Source organism: Pteropus vampyrus, unplaced genomic scaffold, assembly GCF_000151845.1.
Source record: "Pteropus vampyrus isolate Shadow unplaced genomic scaffold, Pvam_2.0 Scaffold3, whole genome shotgun sequence".
NCBI classification, from domain to species: domain Eukaryota; kingdom Metazoa; phylum Chordata; class Mammalia; order Chiroptera; family Pteropodidae; genus Pteropus; species Pteropus vampyrus.
The window spans coordinates 15203448-15230320 of NW_011888784.1; the positions used below are offsets into that span (position 1 = coordinate 15203448).

Consider the following 26873-nt stretch of genomic DNA (forward strand, 5'->3'; position numbering starts at 1 on the left):
GGTGGCAGGGAGTCGGGGGTAGGGGGACAGATTTTCTAAAGGCCTTTGACAAGATTCCCTAACAGAGGCTATTACTTAAACAAGGTCACCTTGGCCCATTTCATTAACAAAAGAAGCAAACAGTAGGGAGAAGTTGGGACATCCCAAACGGAGCTACTTTCATTACAAACTGTCCTTAGGGTAGTTTGATTCACTAACAGTCAGTGAAATCCCTTAAGTGTCTAGGAAGTGGAAAGTCAAGCTTATGAGGATGGATAACAGGAAGCTCCCAGGAGTCTTATGCAAACTGGCAGGAAAGCGGCATCTTGTTACAAAGTGAGTCTGTTCATGCAATGCCTCTAGGAGTAAAGTAGTAAAACTAAATATATGGAATATTGGCTGTTGGCCACAACTCAGGAAGCAGACCTGCCAGAGTGTATTGAGGATGAAAAACATAGACTGGCCCTAATGCTGCAGGCCAAATGGCCTCAGTTGAATGGGCAATACTAGGGAGAGCATTAAAAAAGTCTATGTTATTTTCTGGTTTATATAAAAAACTATGACAGCAGACCTTCAATTTCATGTGCAGTTCTGCTGGCATGTAACAGAGCCAGATGTGTTTGAGAGTATTGTATATAGTATACAGTGTATCCATTTAGAAGCACTGACTTTTGGGGTGGCCTTAGAATCAGTAATCAGTGACATGACCACATAAGCTTTTCTTTGTGAATAAAAGCTGCTAGTGCTGCTGATTTTTCAGTAGCATAAAAGATAACAGCAAAAGCTTTAATTCCTGTTTAGAAAAAGAAAGTGCAGTTGCTGCCAGTGTAAATTTAATGTCACACATAAGAATGCTATGTTTTCTAGGATTTGACATTTTCAGCGATTGAGAATTACTAAATTTTGTAAATGGAAATACCTCTACTAAAAACAGAATGCTATAAATAGAATGATGTCACTTGTTTCCAAAGACTATCGCTATAGTGGAGCGATATGAAAATAATACCAAAAGCGAGATATTTTATGGCGAACTTTGGAAATAAAGTTAGGACTGTAATCTGCGAATTATCTCGGGGTAAACGCTATAGCCACAAGCACCTCTGGCGAGTATTTTCAGGGTAAATGAGAAATGGGTTTAAAAGATATTTACTAATAGGTTATCATTTTTTATTAAAGAAAAATTTTATTTCTAATGTAAAGATTTTACTTGTTTTAGTATTTTCCCTTTCATGGTAGAGCAAGAACACAATGTGTAATGCATACTTCACTCATTTTTCCCACTATTTGTTTTTTGGCATAATGGAATATATTCCATTTGTAAGCCAATTACCCTGAAGGTTTTCCCTATGCAAACTTTGTTTCCCATTCTAGCTTGATGTCAAAAAAATACCCAATTAAATCGTTATATTGGTATTTAAGTAATACCTAAAAGGGTATTTAAGGGAACACATGGATTATCAAAGATACAAATTGAAATTGCTTCATAAATCAATGTTTCTTTAAATCTTTTATTTCCCTTTTATACTTTGTTTTCTCACTCTGAAGATTTTCAAATTTTTCTGAGGACCAACTGATTGAAATGGAAACAGGAAAGCGCTTACCTTTTGGTTAAAATACATAGAGAGATTTTTAAAGTGTCTGTCTTAAAAACATGGATTACTTCAAAGTTTGATTCATCATAATAAAAAGTGAATAACTGCATTATTCTAGGCTGAATTTTCCATGACTTTCAAAAAGACAAACAGATTTTTTAAAACTAATAAGATATTACATTTAGGGAAAAGTTGTCGGGGAGGTAAAATCTGCTTTTGACAGGAAGGAAAAACAACAAATAGATACGGATAGGTCTGAAATACCAGGCTAAATTTGGAATAGAATGTAAATTTTCTCCAAATTGCCAAAAGAGTTTCCTGTTTGAAGTTAAAAGATCCCCTCATGAAATTTCAAGCCCTCCAAAATGAGATTTGAATTCTGACTGATTCATTTTTGAACAGGCTGGAGGGATTATTTCCCTTTTTAAGAATACTAAAATCAGAAGCTTTTACCAACAGATTTTACAAAAACATTTGGTAAGTATTTTTGATAAGCAAAGGCATGGCAGTCAAACTGCTCTTTCTCATACATTTTAGTGGTTTAATTAACAGAGAATTGTTTTTTCTTCTGGCTTCTTTATCTGGGAATTATTTTGTTCATATGTATCACTCATTCGGTAACTCAAGAGATATTTACTGGCAATGCTTAAGAGATTGGGGATATTTACTCATGGTCTATTATGGAGAAAAGTAAAAAACAGTTAATTTTAATATGACACATTTTTACAAAGGGCAGGGACCTCATCTTATTCAACTTTCATCCCCAGCCTATCATAGCACCTGCTGGCACATACAGCAAACTCTTAATGTATATCTTAGTTAAATTAATGAATCCAGAAGGGAAAACAAACTTTCTGATTTACCACTTAAGTTTTATATTGAGAAATACTAAGTGTTTGAGTAAAATTTCAAAGATTGACTTTAATGGCCCTTAATTTTAGATTGTAGAGTCATGTGATACTTTGAATTTAGATGTGATCACATACATAATTACTCTTGCTTTTGGGATAGTGAAGTTAACATATGAACATATAGAAACCCCTTTTTAGCCCCGGCATCTCTCTGGGCTGTCCATAATGTTAGCAAAAGATCTGGGAAAAGAATTTCTCATAGCACCGGGCCAGGTGAGTTTGCCAGGAGTGTTTTCCAGGAGTTTCTCCAGAACGAAAGGGACCAATACTGTTGACATGTCTCTCTTACCCCTGTGAAATCTCACTGCCACTCATGTGAAGTATAAGTCTGATAGAAAGATGAGTGACATTAAAGATGTTCAATTTATCTACAATCGTGAAAAGTCTTCAGAAGAGATTTTATTTTAGCAACATGTAGGAATCTTGGAAGAAAATATTTTCTACCACAAAATTTAGTGACTAGAGGAGAATGTTCTATGGATATCCAGAATTTAGATGTGTAAATTAAAAAATCACCAAACCACGTAAGCGCTATTTAAATATTTAGTTTTAGCCATATAGATAATAAAAAAAGAGAAGAACATTTAGTTTCATATGACTCATCTTTTTTCCTTTGCTCTCACACATCTACATAGCCTCAAAATTGAACAATATGTTTTGTTGTCACACAGAGAAACGGCTGTGTACTTTGTAAGTACATCTTTCGTTAAACATCAGAATCATTTTTAAAACTTAATAGGCAGAAGGATTTTGGCAGAGTTCTAGGATTATTTCACATCCATCTATCTAAAATAGTGCTGTGGTACCTTTCCTAGTGCTGGGGGTGGGGTGGGGGCTTAGCAGAGGGAACAGATGTTCAAATGGCTCAGCCAGGTATGATATGTCAAACACAGAGAAAAATACCAGGATTCTGTATTCTCTGTGAAAGATGATTTTACCATGAATTTGGAGTTCTGGGTGGCTGTCATAAAACTGACTAAATCTACGATGCAAAACTTGTTAAGTCTAAATATTTCTTTCACATACATTCTGTCAAATTATGTCTAAATATCACACACTGAAAAGGTTAGAAATGTGAGTGTAATAATAATATCCTGTAATAAGCAGAGTAAGCCTAGGAAAAAAAGTACATTAATTCTCATTTTAAAAAATGAAACAGAAAACATGAGTAGATCTGAACTTAAACTGATTCCTGAAACAAAACGATTTTTTCCTCCACTCACCTCAACTGGTATGAAGCTATATGACTTGCAAATTATTTAAACTCTCTGTCTCAGTTTCATCATTTACTCAACTTAGAAAATTATAATAATAGTGCCAAACCAGTAAGATTGCTGGCACACAGTAAATGAGTACATTTCAGCTATTATTACAACTATTATATTATTATTATTATTAGAGAATTGGCATTAAGAATATAGCTTGAACCCAAAAGTAGGAAAAATCACTCTTCCTTTTAATATTTGTCATTGCCTACTATAAATTTTGAATGGCTGAATATGTGTGAAAATAATATTTGCTAAAAACAAGGCCACTGTCACATAATCTACTTTATGAGGAACTGTCTTAAGAAGAAAGATTCTCCTAAATTGCAATGAGACTCAATCAACAGACTAAAATTAGTAGTGTTTCCTTGGGAAGTAGAAAGAGCATAAGGGAAGTACATTGAAGTCTTTTGTGAAAATAGGACATGTCCATTAGCCACCATGAATATCTGGTTTTCTTCTCTGTGGAGAAATAAAACTAGAGGGTATGAATCTAGGTGACAGAGCAAACTTGGACTCATTAGTCTTGATGATATACTGGAGATTGAGAAGGATTAAATCTTAGAAAAAGAATAAGTTAGTGTGACAAGAGATAAGAAAAGTCAACCTTTGATTTTCATTCATTCATTCACTCGGTGATTGATTATGAGCTGGGTATTGTCTCAGATGCTGTGCATACAAAGAAGACATGGTCCCTCTCTAAGTTAACCTGTGGGAGGCAGTCAGACCAGCAGTAAGACATGCACTGTAAGAGAACAGCAGAATTTTGTGAAAGGAACTATGGCACCTGGAGAAGGGTGATCAACTTGTCCATGAGAGGTGCAGGGCTCCACTGTGTATCAGATTTTGTGACCTTATCTCTCAAAAAGGCCACACATTATAGATTTTTAAAGATTATTTTCAAGGTAACAATTATACCCCGATAAAGCTATTTTAAAAATAATTATTTTCATCTCGTAAGGTTCTGCCATGTTGCTTTTCTTTTGTTACTTTCAATTTCCTAAAAAATAATAACAATAAAAGTCCTTAGAACACAGCCAAAGAGATTCACCCCCAACCCCCCACCCCAGGATATGGACAAGAGGTGAGAGGAAAAGCTGCCAATTTGTTAGTGGGTTCTGAAGGAGAAAGCCTCCAGTGGAAGGCTGCTGGCAGCAAACGAGGGAAGAAGGCAGGCCAGTTCTTGACGTACACAGAAGGAATCAGACAAGAGGAGGAGTCTTATTGAAGACTGGCTATTTCCTAATATTCTCCTCCTCCCCCCCACCTCCAGCCCATCTCTCCTCTTCTGATACCCTTTCCCATCCTTCCCATACACCCCTCCATTTCCCTTGAGACCCTAGAGAAGTTAGCTTTTGGGTGTGGAAAGTGTCTGCTTAGAAGTTGGTTGACAATGCCATTGGCTGACCCCCTCCCAGGAATTCAGCCATTTTTAGAAGGAAAGACAGAAAGGACAAAAATCTGCTAGACTTGAGAGATTGCCTATTCAATGTTAGAACAACAAGCATGGACATAGGCCACTGAGGTTAAATACTAGGTCCTAACATTCTGTCAACCTTATGTATATAGCTATGTACTATATTTCCTAAGAGGTTGTCTTAGCCAAAGGACAGGGTAACCCTGGAACCAGGAAACTGATTAGGGTCTGTATGAGAACTGAGATCCAAGTATCTTTTGGGGGAGATAAAGGGGAAGTGTTATTCTTGGGGAACCATGGTTGTGGGAAGGCAAGTCTGGTTCCCGGGGATACATTCAAGTAAAGTGGGCTTTGAGCCTCATTTCAGACCATTTTCTTGGCAGAGTCCATCTGGCTGGGTCTGGTTAATTTTAAGGTACCACCAAAATAATGACCACACTTCTTTGAAAGCAAGTTCATATACTTCTTGAGTTTAAATTGCTATACTGTCTCCCCTACCCCGCTTTTTTTTTCTTTACATTTCTTTTTAGAGTTCAGGTTCTTAAGGCATCTCTAACTTTTATTTAGAATTTTTTTGTTTTTTCAAAAAAATACTTTCATTTAATATACAGTAAATAAGGGAAAATCTTTTAAATGTTTCAGTGATTCTACAGTGCAATATATATATGCCTTACTGTTGAATTATACACTTGAAACTTACTGGATTTCATTAACCAATGTAACCATATTAAAAATAAAAATAAATTAAAAAAACGTTTTAGTGATTCTATAACAGCAGGAGCATATCAGGCTCATTCATGTCTACCAAAATGTGGACGGCTCCCTTAAACACCTGGGTTCTGTCATTCTGTCATGGGATAGGTGGTAGGAAGTGACATCAAATTTCCATCCTGGATCTCATTTGGATAAATGGAAATTTACTATTATAAGAAGTAGAATTAAACATTCATTTTATTCCTGTTTCTCTTCTTATATTCACTTCTAAGTTGTATTTTCAGGTATCAGTACTTCCTGATGGCTTACATTTCCTATTGTCTAAAACTTGAAAAGCTATCAGATGGAAAATTTGAGTATGAGAAGAACTGCTTAGACTCATTTGCTATGTCAAAGGACAGAAGGCAGAAGTACCTGCAGACTGGGGTTTCTATGTGGATGTGTTTAAACATCTCTTCAGTGAGATTTCTTTATGTGGATGTGCTTATAAATCTACAATGAGACTGCTAAAAGTACACATTACGGGTCTTCCTATCTGTATGAAGACTAGGGAGCAAACAAACATTTCTTCTGAACATTTGTGTGAACTGTCCCTTACCTTGGTATTGTCCTTAAGTTTAGCATTCATCGATCTTGAAATAATTCTGCCATATTATCATAGTTACTTAGAAAACATTTACAGTTCTTTTTTTTTGAAATGATATTCCCAATATTTCTCAACAAAAGTGAAAAATCTAACCCTATTAGTTTAACTCCCATATATTTTACAAAATCCCCTTACTCATTGTTAATCTGACCCTTTTACTGTATTTATAGAATGAGTCAAAATTATTCTTTAGCTTTGATTCCTTATGAATCCTCTAGCAACACTCCAAGATTTAGCAAGACATTATATTTCTCTTTTTACATTTTCCGTTGTTAACGCTTATAACCAATCAGTCCCCTGAAGACTTGAATGGAAAGTCTGAAAACTGCCATGCTCTTGCTAAGGGGACAGGGTAGAAATGCTGTTATAGCAATTCCATAGCCTAGTTCCATTCTGCTACCTGCCATGTGGAATCACAGCCCTGCTACTCGCCCCGCGTTTACCACAGTGATGAGCCCAAAGCTGTACATTGGTACTGAACTCTGCACAGACTGAAAACGGAATCTATCACACGGACTGCTTGTTTCAAAGTCGTTTATTTTAACTAGAGACTTTCTCAAAACATAAACATCACAGAGACAATAACGTATACTGTTCGAACTGAGCACAAACAATTCTGTTACCACTCTAGGATGCAAAGTGACAGCTGGTGACTTTTGTATGTAAGTGGCATAATAACATTAGCCTGGCTGGAACATCTCCAGTGCTGGGCTTAAATATTCCTAAGCATCGGTCAGACAATGAGACTGAGAAAAGTCTTCTGAGAGTCTTAAAATGTGATTGCTGAAAGGTCAAGTTAGTAAATTTTCCTTTTTAATATTCAAAACCAGTAATGAAAGTAGAGGTGTTGATATGATATCCAGACCAGGGGCTATTAGCAAGAGCCCCTTTGAAATTTTAGGCTGACAGTATAATTCAGAGGAGCTTTTACATTTCACAAGGCTGCCACATATGCATTGGAAAAGAAATCTTAGCTGAATACCTAAGCCCCCACTCTGCCACTAACATGCTGAGAGGCACTGGACAAGTGACAATCTCTTTGTTCTTTAGTTCCTTCATTCGTAAAATGAAAGATTTGGAAGAACAGTCCTTAAAATCTCAGCCAATTCTAAAAGCCTCTGATTCTATGAAGGGAAATTATAAGATAATGAGGCTGAGTTTCAACTGTGGTGCATGGATGGCATCATACTGTTTTATGTGGCAGACTGTTGACCAGTCCATTTAACGCAAGTCATGGCTACTTTCACTAGGCTGGTCAAGAAATCCTTTTTAATCTCTCGCTGTTTGCTCTAGGGTCTTTTTATGACACCTCAGAAACACTGTTTTAGGCAATTTGCAAAGAAGGGAGTTAAAAAACATCCTCCTGCTTCATGCTTCATTAAATTGCTTCACAGGCATGCCATCACACAACACTTTCAAGTGTCCATAGTTTCTAGAAAGTGTGGGATGAGTTAAATAAAGGTCAGCACATAAAATAAAATTGTATTCAATTTCCTGGCACCATTTTACTCTCTAGTCTTTTCCACGGCATTTAAAATTTATGTTAAACACATAGAAACTTTATTGAGATAAAGATCAAGAAAAAAGAGGCAGTAGGATGCTCTAGAAAATTATTTGGAATAAAGACCCAAAGGACAAGAAGACAGGTAGACGAAACATGCAGAAAGTAATAGATATTCGGAAGACACTCACGGATCAAAGGCTGCCAGCAAGAAGTTAAGCAGGAGGCTGATGGACTGCTCCACGTGGATTTGGTGAGTGGTTGGCATCCGTTTGTTAAGCTGGTAAAAAATGGTGGAGAGCACAGCCTCCAAGCGGGCCACATTGAGTTCGATGTTTGGGTCCAGGTTGTTCAGAGCATTTTCCCGCAACGCTTCTATGACGTTCCAAATGTCCACCAGGTGCACTACATAAAATTAAAACAGAGTGAACACATCAGCCCAAAGTGTACGGAAAGGCAAACTCATTATTTTACATGTACCACCTGTCCTGTTTTGTCAAGATGCCTCAGGCTTCCGTATGGGTTCAACTACTGTAAGGGTTGACATAAGTATGTGTACATAGTATATGATCTCAAAGACTTAGTGTACAATGTATAATAGCAAGCAAATGATTTACTGAACACCGCAGTGGATAGTTACTTCTAATCTTCATAATGACTCTTGAAATACAGCTATAATTCCTACATTAATGTGAGGAAGCAAGATCAGGAAAGTTAACTGACAAAACACAAAGGTCCAAGTCAATGACAAAACAATCATTCAAGCCCCAGTCTATCTGGCTTCTTTAAAAACACTGACATATAATTATCATATAACATTGTGTAACTTGTATAATGTGTTGATTTGATACATTCCTATACTGCAATGAGATTACACCATAGCATTAGCAAACACTATATCTTATATCCATCATATTCCATCATATTCCATAATTATCGTTTCCTTTTTGTGGTGAGAACATTTAAGATTTAGTTTCTCAGCAACTTTGAAGTAGATACTAGTGTTTATAATTAAGAAGTCTATTTGGCTTAAAAGCATTTTCCCATTGTATATCCTAACTCCTAAGAATAAGAGAGAAAAATACTTAAATCCTTAAATTCTAGTATTTGGAAGGATATCAAAACTGCATCTGAGAATTGAAAATATTTTCATTTACATATTTTTAGTTGTATAAGGTTTGAAATAAGAAGAAAAGGGAAAGTTAAGGTAGGAAGGAAGATGGAGGAAAGGACAAGTTATCTCTATATGCAGAAAAAGAATGAAGTCCCAGATCACTTCACTATGCTGGTCACAAACAAACAGTTTCTTGGCTACATTACTGACCAGCTCATTTATCTTAAGTCATAGTTACTTTCACTAGGCTAGTCAAGAAATCCATTTCTATTTCTGTTTGCCCTGAGATCTTGTTATGACATCCCAGAAACCATACCACGAATAAGGTAATGAATACATCCATCATCCCCAAAAGTTTCCTCATGCTCCTTTGTAACCCATCCCACTGCCCATCCCAGGAAACCCCACAGATCTGCTTTCTGTCATGATTTTCTAGAAGTCTGTATAGCTGGGATCATCTGGTGTGATCCCAGCTAAACCTTTTGAGAGTCATCTATGTTGTTGCACATATTAATAGTTTGTTCCTGTTTGCTGCTGAATAGTATTCTATTATGTGGATATATCACAATTTTGTTGTCAACTCACCTTTCGATGGACATTTGTGTTGGTGATTATGAATAAGTTGCTATGAATAATCACGTACAAATCTTTGTATAGACACATGCTTCTATTTCTCTTGGTAAATACTTAGAAAGGATGTAATTTTTGAGAAACTTCCAAAGTGTTTTCCAAAGCAGTTGTACTATTTTACATTACCATCAACAGTCCATGAGAGTTCCGGCTTCTCTACAACTTCACCAAGTTCAGGTTCACTGTTCATGACACGTTTGTATTTGAAAGTACAAGTCTTTCTTACTGAAGTACATACTTATGTTTCAGTCCCTGAGAAATGTGCACGCCACAATGCTTTTCCACCGCCAACTCCCAAAATTTAGTCTCCTACATCTTTGCTCATTCTGAAACTATATTTAAAAGACCTAGGTCCAAATATGGCTCTTTTACTACAAGTGCATACCTTCTTAGCCTCAAAGACTTAGACCCTCCTTTCTGTACCTAAGAAGTGGGGATGGTGTTCCTTAAATGGGAAATATATGAATTCAAAAGCAGTAGTGCCTGGTATACAGACACAATATATGAAACAAAAAACAATGTGAGCTATGTCAAAAGAAAAAATTTTGACATAGCTCTGGTTTAGGGGCAGAGAAATACAAATCACTTTTCCAACTGAATTACTTCAATGTTAAATCTGGATGAATTCAGATTGATGGGGTTCCAAATTTGTAAATTTCTCTGTGTATCACATAAGGAAATTATTTGTATTTTTAAAATATTATTTGCCTAATTTTTCAATTTAGCAAAAAAGTACTCCCAAAGTGATGGTATCTACAAGACGAATTTATTTATTTAATTTTTTGAGGGAAATAGCTGGGATTTCTATCATTATTCCCTACAAATTTGATCTACAGATCTTTTGTATCTAGTCCTTGGGGATATGTCTGGGTGCAGGATGCAAAAGGAGCAGTAATGATAAGATCTGGCCTGTCATTCCCGATTGGTATCTGTGGCCAGGTCGCTATAAGAAGCAGGCTACTGGCTTCTTCTCATCTGGTTTCTGGCTATGGATCATGTGAAATCGGTGCCAGAGAAGAGGCATAGGAAGGAAATGGCCACAAGCCACGAAAGAGAAAAGGCTACTGGCAGATGAAAGGCATCTGGATGCCTAGGTCTCTCCAGGCCGAGCCTTTGCAGGGTATGGGGAGATTTTCAAGATTCCCAGAGGTGAAATCAAATAGGTCCATGGAAGTGGCAAATAGGCCCGTGGGTATGGGGTTCCCTCAGGCACTTCAGCCTCTGCTTGCCCAGCCTACACTCATCTCCTCTCTGTCAAACCGACTTTCTCTGGGGTTCCCTTCCCTCTGAGTGGCCCCAACTCTCTTATCCCTCCCTCTTCCTCAGCTAGAATCCAGATTTCATCCCCGGGTCCTCGCATCGCACACGCTACTGATGACTGAGTCCTATGGACTCTTATCTCCTAAATATCACTTTAATTCCTCCATCTCATGAACCCTTATTCCCATCACCAAATTCCACCACCCAATGTTATCACCATTATCTCATACTGGTGGACTAAGTCAGTTCTTTTATCTCATTCTTTCTCCAACTCTAATTCTTTCTAAACACTGTAGCCAGGATGATATTTCTGAACTGCAAATATGATATGTCACTTGTATAATGTGTAAAGTCCTTTAATAACTTCCAATTAAGTTGAAATCCAACTCTTCAACGTTGCTTGCAAAATTCTTTTTGATCTGGCTCAACTCACTTCTCCTCTACACCTCATCCATCATACCTTAATGTCAGTACCACTTCTTTAAGGATGTCTTTCTGGATCTTCTGCCTCTAGGTTTTGTATCCCTCCCACATGCTACCTTAGAATGCTGTTTGTCCCCATCATTTACTGCACTCTCTGTGTAGACCAGCTGGTTGTCTGTTTCCCCCTCTCTATCAAATGTGCCACAGGAAGAGACTCTGTCGTGAAAACTGCTCACAGCCCTGGCCTTGCACATTATAGGAGCTTAATGAATATCTGTTGACTAAGTTAGCACATGACAAGAAAATGACTCAACAGTGAAATAAGATCTTCGAAAAATGTGTTTGATCACTAAAGAGCAATAAGGCAGTCATGAAGAATCACAAAAGCCTTAGTTTGAGTCCTATCATCTGTCATGTTACTCGACTTCTTTGAGTCTTCATCTTAGAAAAATGAGCTGATAATAGCATCTACCCTCAGATGACTACTATGAAGATTAAATGGGGGTAGCAGTGCCTGTGAAATGCTTGGAATAGGGCATGTAACATAGGAAATAATAATGTGGACAAATAAAATGTCCAGAAACCATATGAAAGTTACTAAAAATAATTGATCTATATTTGTGTTTCCATACATTTACGGTCTCAATATAAGGAAAAATAAAATACTAATTCTGGCTGTGAGACTAGGTAATTATACATGACTTAAATAAAACTAGTTTTCATAATTATGTACAAGGCACTGTGGTAGGGCCTGGGGACTCAATGGCAAACAATGCAGATGAAGCTCCTGCCTCAGGAAGCTGACAGTCTGAAGAGGATGCAGACATGACTCATAGTCACACAAACAGATAACTGGAATTAGGACTTACTCTGATATACACAGTGCTAGGAACAAAACTGGATTATGTTATGGTCATGAAGGGGCCAGAGCACTAGATAAGGCTAGAGGAGCACTGTAGCCACGATAAGGATTTTGATCTTTGTGTTGGGAGTGTGAAGACATAGGTTTTAAACAAGAGAGAGAGTGACACGATCAGAAGTGAAGCTTAAAAATATCCTTTTTGACTGTAAGGGAAGAAAGGAATGGAGATGGACAGGCATGCATAAGGAAGTAGCTGCAGCTGATTGCTTTAGTCCCAGTAAGAGACGAAGGCATTATTGCACAGGGGGTGGTAGTACACAGAGAAACTATAATCATGCATATTGTACGTACTTATTTTCCAGGAGTGGCAAAGTGGAAAGAATACAGATTTTATAATCACTAAGATTGAGGTTTCACTCCTGGCTCTACTAATAACTATAAAACAGTGGGAAAATTATTTTACCTTACAAATTTTATTATTCTTTTTTAGATATGAGGACACTAATACCACCCAGAGGGAGTTATAGTGAGAATAAAAAAGGAAAGGTTTATACAAGTGCTGACCAAGGGCTTGGCACATAATAGGTGCTCAATGAATGATAGTTATTAGTGTTAAAATAATTGACCGGCCTCTGATCTACAGCCACGCTATGCTACTATTAATTGACCAGATCTACAAATCCAAATCCAAGTTTTAGCCCAGTCCCTCAAATTCAGTAAACTAATCAACATATAATTTTGAGCATTTATTATGTGAGTACTGTAAAAGAAGCACAAATCAGATCCCAGCCACAAAAGCAGATACTTATTCACTTTAGTTGTCATAAATCCCAAGTTAGTGGAGTTTGAATTGATTTTACTGTCTTGATAATTAGAGACCTAGTGAGAAAGGCTTTTTTCATAAAGGTTTTTTAGAAACTTTATTTCATTGGTAATTACTTTGGAAGGAGCAGATCACTGTGCAGAATAGTGCAGATTCCCAGGCATTCAGTTGGGTTTCGATTGGCTTCCCCTACTAGTTATGACCTTGGGCAAGTCCTTTAATTTCTGTAAATTTCAGTTTCCTCATCTGTAAAGGAGACAATAGTTCCTTCATTATAGGGTTATGGGAATTTTGGAAATCAGATGAGATAATCTGTGTAAAGTACTTCATACACTGCTTAGTGCATAATAACTGTTCACTATTAATTACTATTGAGGAAGATAAGTATCGCAATTATTTTGCTTAGTTAAATGGGAACACTGAGAAATGTGCTAAGTCAGTCATTGGGAAGCTATTAAGAGGTCTGTTTCAAAAGTCTGACAGTTGTATAAATATATTGCTTGACAAGCTATCAAATCATTTTAGAAAAAGATGTTTAGGTTTGTAATAATGATGACACACCACTAGATGGCAGTGCGCACATTTTACTAAATAGTTCCTACGCTGTAACTCCATCACAGAGCACCTGCTCTTAGGTACAGGCGATAGGAAGTGGAGTTTCCTTATTTACCTAACTGTATACATCTTATACTAATATACTAGAGAAGGCAACAGTTTGCACAGTAAAATTATTTAGTTCACATTAACCATAGCAAGAATAAAATGTATTCTTAAAAGTATAATTTAGTATTTCATAGAATCTTAAAAATAATATTAGTGTTAATTTCAGATAGTAATTATTAATGCCTCACAGTGGTTTGTCTTTGTAAATAAATAGAAATAGACAAACCTTCAACAGTTTGCCTTAAATCCAAGAAATCTCAGGTTGAAAGGGCTGGGTCAGAAGGGGTTGGGAGTAGGGGGAGTGTTTCCACACGGTTAGAGAAGAGTTTGTGGATCTCAAGCAATGTTTCTTATCTGTTTGCTGATCTTACACTCTTTTAATAGGAGATGGACTCTTACTTCATAGTTAGAGAGGACTTAAATCCAAGTATTCCTGGGAAAAGTGCAAAAAAGCCAAACGCATTTATAACTAATAGAAATGACTGGCGTCATAAACTTTATTAGAAAGAGTAGAATCATGTAAATAGGGTAAAATATGAAAGGGAATATCAAAAGACAAATTTAGAATTTAGTCCATCTCATGATATAGTCCAGGACTAGCCTTCTCCAGACCACATCAGAGAGACTGGATCCAGGTCAGTGAATCTAAGCACAATGTCCTTTTTCTAAAGCACTCGGGAGATCTCAAAATTCCAAAGTTTAGGATTTGACAAAGCTCTCCAGGTGATTCTGACAACCACTCATTTACATACCTTTAGAAGGCTCTCAGGGGGCCTGCAGCTAGGGAAGGTCAATAAACAACCATGGTTTCACTCCCATCATTTTGGAGGAGTGGTTCTCAACCGTGCTGGCACACTGAAATCACCTATGAGGTTGGGAAATGGCACTTCGATGCCGCTGTGGCTGGTCTAGACCAGACTTGGAGTTGCAAGGCATCATCAGATTTGTTAGAAACGCAGACTCTCAGTCATTCCCAACCCCCATACCTAGAGAATCAGAATCTGCATTTTAACAACATCCCCAGTTTGTATTCACATTAAAGTATGAGAAGCACTGCTCCAAGTCAATAGTTTTCAGTCTTTTCGCACCAAGACAGCCTTCTGTGTCCTATTAGGCTGTGAGGTGTGTTGCAAGAAGCTGGTACTTACCAATTAATTTATGCAGTTTAAGAATGATTTATATAATTATGTGTATACACATTGTTTTAGAGGGTTTAGAGGTTTACATCTATAGGAAAGTCACTCATTGCATTATGATGTACTTTCTTATATCTGAATAAAAGAAATTGCAGTTAGGCTGAGAATTAAAGATAATCTGTTGATATGCCTTGGGAGTATATATGCCATTGGGTATATATACATCCTCTAGTGCATACACTGTGTGTGTGGCATGTGTGTGGTATGTGTGTGTGTGTGCATCTATTTACACACTCTCTTAACCCACCCTGGCTTCCTGTGCTTAGAGTGATGGTGACTGGTGTCTGAGTCTTTGTTTTCCCACTTCTGAGACATTCAAGTAAATGCAGAGAGAGAGTTCTGCTATTGTCTTACACATCAAATCCCATAGCAAAGGAAACAGGTTTTCTCTCCTGAAAACTCATCCAATTCTCCCTTCCTTAGACCTAAGTTTCCTGACCTTCAGTGCAATATCCCCAGCATGCTTTTCCATTGTAAACACACTCTTCAGAGTACGAGAGCCCAGTTCAGGTGGTATTTCTGATCAGTTTATGCTGTAAGTTTGAAGTGCCAAATTGTGTTCATTCACGTAGCAGATTCTTAAAATATGTTAATTATGGAGATTCATTCTTTTATTATCCAATAAAATCCCGATGTCTTTAGAACTAAAAGATGAACACATAAATAAGCATTGTCTTTTTCCTTTGACAACTCTCAAATGGAAATTCCATTTGGTTTTCTAAATGCCGACTAGATTTTAAGTAAAAACACTTTTAAGGAGTGGCACACATGGGTTAGGCAGCCACAGGGATGGGGTGTGAGGAGGTAGGAAGAGGAACCTATCCTGTTGTGAGTGGCAGAAATGACTCTAGGTTTCTCTTCAAACTCATTACCCTAAGCCACCATGTAGCCTTCTTTTTTTTGGTTTCTACTGTAGAGGCTAAAACTTCACTCATACAATAAGCACTTATTCAGCCCTTATTATGTGGCAGCACTGTTCTGGGTTCTAGAATTAGTGTGAAAGATATAGGCAGGTTTCTGACCACATAGAACTTATAGGTGGTGAGGACTAGAGATATTTAGCACATTAAATGTGCACAATAATTTATTTTCTCTTATAGAGAAAAAATTGGCTTAGAGATAGTAGACTTAGATTTGGGTGTTTCTTCATTTACAAAATGGAATAATATTCACCCTTTTTATCTTACACATGTTCTAAGGAATAATAAACATTTACATGAAAAACAGTAAACTGTAAAGTACTATATACTTTTAGATATTATTATTTTTTAGAGAAAACAGGAATTAAAATTTACTGTCATGTTCAGATAGAATTATAAAACTTTCTCCCCTCAAATTCTCTCAATTCTTTGTTTCACTTTGTCGGTTATAAAGAGACAAGTTTTCATCTATAATTTGAGGTTTGTTTTCCTCTTAATGGATGTGACATATTTTAAGTCTATGAGAGATTGTATTACAGTGATGACTATTTTAGTTCACTTCAGATCAAATACTTATCTTGAAATTCAAAGAGCCTCAGCTCATGAGAAAAAAAGAATATTTCAACGTATCATTAACTTACCACACATCTATTGCACATATAGACATTAGCATATGGAGAAAGACTGCCATATGCCTCTAGGTACGGATTTGGAAAAGGAAGTAAGAAATGAGATTCTAAAATATTTTCAAAAGAAATGAAATCCAACCAGTAGTTTTAAAGATTCTACAATACATTATTCTTAATGTTACAGGTGATTTAACAAAATATAGGAGCCCGGCCATAAAAAAGGTTGTAATTCCCATGGAAAGAGACACTCAGATGGCCAAACTGAAGATCAGGACAAGACACTACATTATTAAAAGCTCACATTCATAGTGCAGATTTAAAAAAGAAAAAAAAAAAAAAGCCACTGCAGCTTAAAATACAGGGACATTATTGTGGGCTGGAAACATTGGAAAGGTTTGGAGGAGAAGGATAGGAGGTAGGGCTCAAGTTGGTTCCTGAATCACAGTAGGATATGAATACATGTTGAGGAGGAGGGGAGGTACTCCAGGAAGAAGAAAACCGAGCGATCAGTGGCTCAGGGTAACGAATGAAGATGGTGCACTCAGATCTTATATTGACCTAACTGGGTCACAGGAGTTTGTATGCGGGGTGGCGGGGAGCGGGGAAAGCAGGGTCTGTAACTAAGTAACTTTTCTATTGCTCATTATTTCACATTTCTCTAATTTTTCAGTAAGCAAATAGAAAGATTGAGAATTTGTAACCTATAAAGTTTAATGCTTAGTTTCTTTTTCAAACCACCATGTCAGCTAATTCCCATCCCCATCTAGAGTTAACTAGTCCAGTGGTGAAGACCAGAGGTGATCTATTAAGCAATGAGCAGGTCTCAAATCGTGTCTCTGATTCCATAGGTCTGGGGTATGGCCAGGGCATCCCTAGAAATTCAAATATGTCTGTAACATATTTTTGGTATAAAATCAAACTGAATATCACACCAGTCCTCCATGTCTACCAGGAAGAAGTATTCAGTGGCTTAAATTGTTTGTAGACCATCATCATTATTCGAAATGAGGTCTAATAATTGCTGGCTCAATAACTGTTCAATTGAACAAGCATTTATTAAGCCTTTATTTTTTTTAAGTATTGTACCAAGGATTATAAAAATAGTAAGAGTTAGTAAGAGAAGGTAAATGAAAAGAATGCTTTAAACAGTAACTAATTTATCACTGCTAGCATTTAACTTTGCCCAGAATATATTTAATAACTTTAGAAGCAAGGACATCTAATATCTTATCTTCCCTCTGGCTAGTAATTTTAGACTTCACTGAATAACTCTGTATAGGTTCTTTCACTGTACTCTTATTATTCTCTACATTTTAGCTCCAAGGTTTGGTATTTTACTGTCTTTGGGATTTTTACAGCCAGCCTCCTCACTCATCTCCAGTTTCTGCCCTTTTCCATCTATCCTAAGAAATATTATAAGGCTCAGCTCCGGTGATGCCATTCTCCACTGCCTATTGAGTAAAACGCAAGAAGCAGGAAAAACCAACGTTGGACTTGAGTCTCCTAATGTTTAGCCTCATCTCCCATTACTCTCCAGCTTCTCCTGAGTCCCATGCTCCAGCCACATTGGACTTCTTGCGATTGCAAAATATGCCCTTGGCTGTCTTATATGTGCCTTTACTCAGCCTGCTCTCTTCATCAGGTGTACTTTCAGTCCACTATCTCTCAAGGTATTACACACACGCATGGCCCCGAGGAGGCCCATTCTGATGCCCTCAGGTGGAATTACTTTCCCTTTTGTTGCTGCCCAATACCCTCACATCTCTTAGGCCATTTATGACACTCTGCATTTCCCATGGTTATCAATCAATTAGTTGTCCCCTCCATTTTTTAGATTAAACCTTTGATTGGACTTCAGGGGACAGGAAGTTCTCTGAAATGATGAGCTAATAAATTTTATGTTAAAGGTCATGTGTGTTTTCAGGGAAAAGGGTCAGTGATTTTCATCAGAATCTCCAAAAGATTCATGGAGAGAGAAGCTTAAGATCCACAGCACTAAATTAAGAGAACCTTGAAGACAGGGACTATGTCTTGTTTATCTTTATATTCCTTGCAACTACTTGCATAATGTCTTGTTCAAACTGGGTGCTCAGTCATGCATGGGGAATGGAATACAGTGACTACTGTTTGCCGGATACTGCATATAATCTCTAGAAGCTTTTCCTTTGCCTCTTTATTCTAAGACAGCTCAAGAGGACGTGTTGAGTACGGTTTCCCACAGTACCTTCATTATTTCTTGCATATCGTGACTTGAACAGATGGCCAGAATCGTAGGTACCAAAGGCCACATTTCGAGAGAAAGAGCATCCACAAGGGCTAGCAACCATGAGCACTGTCTTCTACTTTTCCTCCGTAGCCACCGATCTCAGTGACTCTGCATCATGTGCCCATCTGGCTAACATGAACACTAATTTAGACAAAGTATGCAGGGACACTGAAGAGTTGATAAGCAGCAATCACCTTGAAAGTATTATTTTTTTCTACACTCACCCTGTTGTGTTTAAATATATAACTAATTGTCTTTAGGCAATGAGAGTAAATAACAGAAAATAGAAAATGCACTTCATTCACCCACTCAGAAAATAGCCATGGCCCAGTTTCCTAGTGCATGGAAAATTTTTGCGAGTTGGGCTAGCATTTGGGATGAAGAGATCTCTAGATGGCTAATTTGCAGTACAGATTATCTTTCCTGAGGTCAAGAATATGGGAAGTGTATCTTTGCTAAAAGAAAAAAAAAAATCTTTAAAAGTTAGTAGAAAATACTGATGAGAAAACCTCGAATGCAGACAACCAAGGTACACAATAGGTAATGTTTCAAACACCTATACCTTTTCAAAATCTTGGCTCCGCCTCTTTCTCCAGCCCCTGCAGAAGTGACCATCACGACACAAACCAGCTCTGGGCAGTTACAACCAGACAGCACTTGGCTTCAGGCTCTTGCTGCATACCTCTGATGCCTGAGCATGAACATCTGGAATTTACCTAACGCTCACGCATGCGCAACCCAGAAGTGCAGGGGTGTTAACTCGTGGAGATGACCCTTGACCAGCACAGGTCAGAGCAACTTCCTTTTGTCCTCTGGGTGGACAGTCCTGGGGTGCTTTTCATAAGGATTTTTAAAAGTTCCTGCACTGTCTACTGACCTTCCTTTCTTGTTCCAGTTCTGCTCTGGGCTCAGTATCTAAATGAGGGGCTTCCACAAGCCTTGTCGTGGAGTTGGCCTTTGGGAAAACACAGGCTAAAGCACTGATTCTAATAAAATCTCTGTCTTTTAGTGATTGAAGAACACTCCCATAATAATAAATGAGAAGAAAATGATGATTTTGACCATGTTCAGAGTAGATTCTGATTCTATTTGATTATATAAATTTTCCTCAACTTTTCCTTCTTCACAATATCACTGTCTATTCAGCAAAATAAAATGCATCACATTTGACATTACATCAAAGTTCATAATTTTTCTGAGATACCAAGCTACTTAAAGTTGGTGCCATTATTATTAGCTTTGCAGCAGGCTCACTGGTCCACATGCCTGTCTTCTGATGACAAGGCTTGAAAGATATTGTAGGAAGTGATGCTGTTTACCATGGCAATTAGCTAATATTTAGAAGTTAAAAGTTGAGTTCTCAAGTGTATAATTTTATCTGGTGTTTATCCAAGGGAAGCCACTTCATATCTCTAGTGCTATGCTCTCCTCACCTGAAACAACCAGAACTTTTCAATTCCTGACTGAAAAGGATGTAAAGCAGAATTCCTAGCCCAACACCATGAATGAGTAAAAATAGCTACAGACTTAACATATTTCAAAGCTACAAATACACTTAATTTCTTTTAAACACCATACTTATAAGTAATTATTTTTCTTCAGAAGACAGTTTGCTCAAGGGATGAAAGGTAGATATGTTTATATAGCAAAGTTTTAGGGTATGTCTACCATTCGATATTACAAAATCAAGGCTTTATAATAAATAGAACACATTTATTAGATTCTAAACTTGAAGTTATTCTAATACTAAATTTGACCACCAAGGGATAGTACCACACTTTTTTCCCCATGGTCTAGCAAAATGCAGTCCACATTTGTTGAACGATAAATAAATGAGTGACTGCTAATAATAAGAAAACGTGAACAAAACCTCAGTGAGGAGTAAATCGAGGTGGCATTAGGAATGACTTTCCTGCAGTATCAGGTGTGGTTATGTGGAGGAGGCCATTCTCCCATCCCTGTCCTCCTGACCGTCTTGTCTTTTCTCTCAGTGTTCACCAGAGCCCCGAGGTCCCGGGAATCAGGCTGTGGAACAGCACCTTCTGGGTTTCCCTTCATTGCTCTGCTGACTGGCTCTGGGCTGATTGGCAGCTCCCAGACACACAGGTTGGCAGACCACCCAGGCAAGGTCACTGAATCTTGCTTTGGCACCCATCCGATGGGGTTGGGAAAGCTTGAGAGGCATTTCTCTGTGTGCATCACTCTTTCCCAACTGACTGGGGCCTTTAAAGATGATGCACTTTCCTAAATTGTGAGAGTAAAAGTGCTTAGTTGGCACAGCTTCCCGGTATAATGCAGAAATGGGAGAAAGGGATGAAAGCTGATGGATGTTACATCCAGAAGCCTGGAAACAAGACTAAAGGTGTCGGCTTAGTTCACAGGTTGGGTAGTGGCAGCAGTTTGAGCAGACAAAGCTTCTGGCATTCTCTAAAAATAAAAGTACTAACAAGAAAACAAAACCCTGAATCTTTAAGATCTAAGAAATGAAAGTAACTAAAGGGCAGAACAACTTTAGTTAAACCCATATCACAAGCACCAGGACTCTGAAATTATAGCTTTTCTCTATCAGAAGTTTGCTCTGATTAAGCAGAAACAAATTTGCTTTAGGTCCAGGGTGCCCAGAGAGGGGCAGGTTTTTTTACTGCCTTATGACACAGACATCTTTATGGGTTTGTTTACATTCTGCTGCCACTACAAACTTCCCCGCAGGGAATTTTTGAGAACCTTGTATTAAAGCAATGAACTTTTTATTATTCTAAACAAGTGTCTAGAATGATTCAACATCAGGAACGAAAATGTGTGTCAAAAACATTTGGAGCAATACAAACAAAGATAATTATACTCCAAGGATTTGTCATCTGCCACCTTATTTCCCTAACTGAACATTCCTGCTCTTCCATCTGACTCCTTGACTGGAGAGAGTACTTCTAACTTTCTCTTTTAAATACATCTCTATTTGGGGGTCTATTTCTCCGACTGAGCTTTTATTCTAAACTTTATTTTTTCATCCAATGTTCTATATGTCATTATCTGGAAAACAGAAAAGTCTACGTTCTTGGGCAGTGTGACAGGCGGAAACCTAAGGTGCCCCCTTCCCCACGCCCTCTCTGGTTGTGTTTACACACCTCCTCTAAGTTATTCAATCAAACATGAATCCAGGTACTGATGTGAAGGGATTTTTGCAGATGTAATTAAGGTCCTGAATCAGGTGACATTAAGATAGGGAGATCATCTGAGGGCCTGACTTAATCACGCAAGTCCTTTAAAAGTAGAGAGTTTTCTCTGGCTGGTCACAGAGAAGGAAGAGAAACACCCTGTAGATGACCTGGAATAAGAAGCGAACATTTATGCTCTTAATGGCCCATGGGGGCCATGTAGCCAGGAATGCAGGTGGCCTATAGAAACTCAGAGTATTCACCTGACCGTTAGCAAGAAATGGAGACCTCAATCCTTCAGCTACAAAGAAATGAATTCTGCCAACAGCCATTCTCTTGGAAGAGGACTCTGAGCCCTGGAAGAAAACCACCACGCAGCCAGCATTCTGATTTCAGCCCTATGAAGTCCTGAGCTGAGAATCCAGTCATGCTGTGTTGGATTTCTGACCTACAGAAACTGTGAGATAATAAATGTGTGTTGTTTTAAGCTGCTTAAATGTGTGGTAATTTGTTATGCAACGATAGAAAACTGATACAGGCAGCCAAAAATCCACATATTTAAAAACGAAGCGGAAGGAAGGAATATGCTGGAACATTAGCTTGATGAAAAAGGAATGGGATGTTAGTATTTATTACTAAAAAAATATCTAACGGCTACTTCTCCAGCATAAGATGAGTCACCTGGCTGTTGAAAAAGGAATCTAGTAGAGCATATTCATTCATTAATAGAAGAACATTTATTCGGGACCTACTACAAGCACAGCACTCACTTGGGTTAATTTCGCAGCGATAGAGAAACATGTAGGTAAAGAAGTATCTGCAGTTTTTGGTTCACGAGACATCCTGAAAGCAGTTCACGAGACATCCTGAAAGCAGTTCAGATCTTTTAAAAACAAAAGTATGTGTTCTAGCCTTAAATTATATCTAGATGAGTGATACTTTTAAAAATGCTTATTTATTAGAGGAAAGATATTTGGAGAAATTGAAAATTCAAATGCAAATATATACCTTTTTGCCACTTTCCTTTAAACTAAATTTTAATTAAATTTCAGTTGATATAAGTGATAGAAAGAAAATTCAGATTGTGATCAGAAGAACTAAAATGTGGTGCAATGTCAGCTGTGGGTGCGTGGGATGGGAGAGCACCCCCTTGCCTCCTTACTTTTATTCCACTATTAAACGGGAGGGGTTTGAGATTCCTGATTTATTTCTCTTGTTGCCTTTTATTGTTCATGAACCGAAGGCTGCGTTCCAACGACTTCAAAGTAATTTCTGAAAAAAGATCTGCTGACATTACAAGGTATCTGGATCATTAACCATGTCGATGCTGACCGAGGAAATAATGTTCCAGCAGAAAACAGTTATTTGTTTCACATAAAGGTTGAAATGCTGCCATTTGCACACATGCTTATAAATGGTATACGGTATATTTATTTTTGTGGAAAGTTACCAGGAAATCTGGTAGCCCAAGAGAAGGCTGTTGATTAGAAAGGAGTATTAGAAATATTATTTGTGTTCTCCATTCTGTTCCATTCCTCCTAGAAAATGAAATAGCTAACTGTTGTCCCCTAATTTTTAGAGACATTCATTCTTTTATTTTATTAGCGAATGTACTAATCACGGCATGGAGAGGGAGTATAGCAGGGTGCAAAAGTGAATGGTAACGGGAAGAAGCTAATTTGGAAAATAAATCCTATGCAGAAAAGTTGCCTTCAATTATTTATTTTTTGCCTTAAAAATAGGCTTCTTACAAGTCTTCTTTTATAGCAGAGATTGGTAAATGTTTTTGTCGACTGAGAGACACCACCATACTGTGGATTAATATTATATAGATATTATGTTGGCATATATATATAACAAGAGAGAAAACACATTTCTATAATATTTTGGCGATGAAATTAAAATATAATAATTGAGTACGAATTTATTTTCTCATCTACCAATGAGAAAACTGGAATTCCTTTTTTGTGAGAATAACATTTTGCTTAACTGAGGTTACAAGTTAGTGTTCTTAATTTTCAAATCAGTTGTAAATATTCATCTGTAAAACTATTCTTAGTTCACAGTCCATACAAAAATATCTTCTGGGCCCATTTTGTCCATGGGCCATAGTTTTCTGGCCTCTTTTTAAAACACTGGGAACCAGTTATTCTCAGCATCCATCAGGAAATGCATTACAGGAAATGAACATGTCAGTGATAGGAATCAATGCCATATATGGGAAACCATAAACAGAGTCAGCAAGAGCTTTGGGGAAGAAAATATGGGAAATATAACATTTCTAATCATTAAATTTAGATAAAAAATAAATCTCCTAAAAATCTATAATGCTCCATGCTGTATCCAAACAATATTTTTTCTAGGTAATGACTTTACAGATGTCAGTTTTTATGTTTTTTTCCTCCATTACATAGTTTTTAAGTTTAGTTCTGGTAAAATACAAAATAAGTTTTACCTATATGTAAGGTCTGAACCTAAAAATAAACAACCTGTTCTCAGTTAGGGTCCATTGATTTTTACGAATACTATGGAAGAGTTTCCAATAAGGCAATGCACTTATAGACACACTACCTGGGTTATTTTCTTATTTCTTTTATTGTAGAGTAAAACTACATTATAAGGTACCATAATTTACCGTGGGCTAGGATATTGCAAACAAAAATTATCTTCCTCTAAAACAGGGGTAGATATTCAATATTGATGAATATTATGTCACATAAACACCAGTGCTTCTGGTCATATTCCTCAAAGGAAGGCTCTAACTTTGATTAAAATAAGCCAGTCTCAATTGTGTTAGCATTTTGCAAGTATCTCGACATCACAACTCTTGTATTTATTGTCAGAAAGGAAAACTCAGCAAACACATATAGTACTTGCCTTTAACACTTCTGATCAAGGTAGAAGTAATTTGAAAAAGAAACTCAATTTTAGCAGAGCATTCAACACACTCTTGTTTTTCTTCCTTGGGCCTTAGTTTTGTCTAGTTTGCAAAGAATGTAGTATCTTTTCTCACCCGAAAATGTATGAAATTTGTAAAGCAAATAATACTTCTCTGTTTAATGTCTACTAATTCTTTAAGACTCAGCCCAGATGTCTCTCTGCTCTCAGAGGCCCCCATGCCCAGGTCAAGGAGCTGCCTCCTTGGTGCTCTCATAACACCATGTACATATTCCTGTCATCACACTTCCAAACTGGTTTATAAGTCTGTTTAAAAGTCCATCTACCCACTTAGACTTTGGGCAGCTTCAAAGTAGGAATTGCATCCTATTCACCATTTTTCTATCCCTGGCACCTAGCACAGTGTGAAACATGTAGTAGTTCATCATAAGATTACTAAATGAAGAGGTAAATGAATGGATGCACTGAAGGCAACAGGACAGGTATATGAAGGTTTTCTTTCACCCAGGAATGGACTATTACTGTTTTCCATGATGGCAACTGTTTTCCTTACTGTTTCCTAAGAAGGACAGTGTGGCTATGCCACGATTCTGGATATAGGATAAGGACGAGTGCCAGAAAAGAATAGGAAAGGAAAAATAGATGCCCAAGAAGGAAAAGGGCCTTTATCAGAGAGCAGGAGAAATGAAATATGGCCTGCGGGTGGCTGGAGTCAGTTAGGGCCAACATAGTGTGTGCCCTTTGTAATGTTGGCACAGGGTTGACAAACTAGTCTCACCATGAGTCATTTTTCTTTCTTTTTCCTTTCCATCCTCCCTCCCTCCTTTTTTCCCATTATTTATTTGTTTGTTTATTCATTCATCCTTTCCTTTTTATAGTCTTTTTGAAATATCCTATTTTTAGTAAAAGTAGCCTAAGGAAGGCTCTGCTTGGCAATACTTTAAAGAGAAAGAACTCCTACCCCTAACTCTCCCCTCCCTCTATTTTGAGGGCCACTGGTAATGAGGTAAGAAAATGGGAGGATCTCATTACTTTTTCATTGCTGAAAACAGAGATTCTTCCTTTGGTTTACATATGGATGGGGCTAAATGGCGAGGGAAAGCTTTTCTTCTTCGGGACCATTTTCCTTGTCCCTTAATACTAGTGCTAGCGAGAGTTTTTATTGACCCATCAATACACAGGCCTGCAAGTACAATCACTGATTCCTTTCCATATCTATAGTGCTCTTCTCACTGGTTTTTGTTGTAGTTGTTGTTGTTGGTGGTGGTGGTGGTGGTGGGGCATTAGTTTGGCTTCCTGTGAGGAATCAAAACATGTCTTTGATGTTTGACCAACCTATGTTTTTTCTCCATTATTCTCTTGCCCCAAACTTCAGCCACATTTCTAGCCACTGAGGCTGGAGAATAAGCTGCAGATGAGTAATGTGAGGAAAAAAGGCACATGGCCCATCCCAGAGTCATGATTTGCTGAAAGCCTAGAAGCCTGGGTCTGGGGGTGGCCTGCACAGTTCCACCAGAAACATCTGCTGGAGACCCTGGGAGGGTAGAGATGTGGACATGGCTGGTTTCCACATTCACGAAGTGCCTAGTCCCCATGGCAGTTATTCAAGAACTATGTGTATGTACTCAGGAGAACATGATGGTTTTTCATTTTTTATTCATCCACTACTAATTAGAAAAGAGAAGAGGTTTCAAAATAAAGTAATATTTTTTTTCCAAGAGATAATGAATGGAGCGATATGATGGAAGCACTGAACCAGCAGGGAATGTAGATCTGCTCACTGTGATTAGTGATCTAGTTTGCTGCCTACATTTTAAATTTTGGGAAAAAGCTGAAACAAGTTTTCTTGTTTCTATAAGTATTGTTGTCTCTTCTCTTGCTATTGTCTGATGTTGGCAAATAACGTAAATACGCTGATACAAAGGGTAAATTTTCTAGTTTCAGAAAGAAACTTGATTGTTTTCCAGGAGCTTATGAACATTTTCTTATACTTGTAAAGGAAATACAAA

At 37.5% G+C, this 26873-nt stretch overlaps 1 protein-coding gene across 13 annotated transcripts in view; it reads right to left on the reverse strand.

Moving 5' to 3' along the window:
• The window catches only part of DTNA (dystrobrevin alpha), a 342157-nt gene that overhangs the window by 82519 nt on the left and 232765 nt on the right, over positions 1 to 26873 (reverse strand). For all 13 annotated transcript variants that reach the window (XM_023531751.1, XM_023531725.1, XM_023531716.1 and 10 more), the window contains one exon: positions 8217 to 8430. In XM_023531751.1, coding sequence (XP_023387519.1) covers positions 8217 to 8430 — 214 coding nt within the window. The remainder of the gene's footprint in view (positions 1 to 8216; positions 8431 to 26873) is intronic.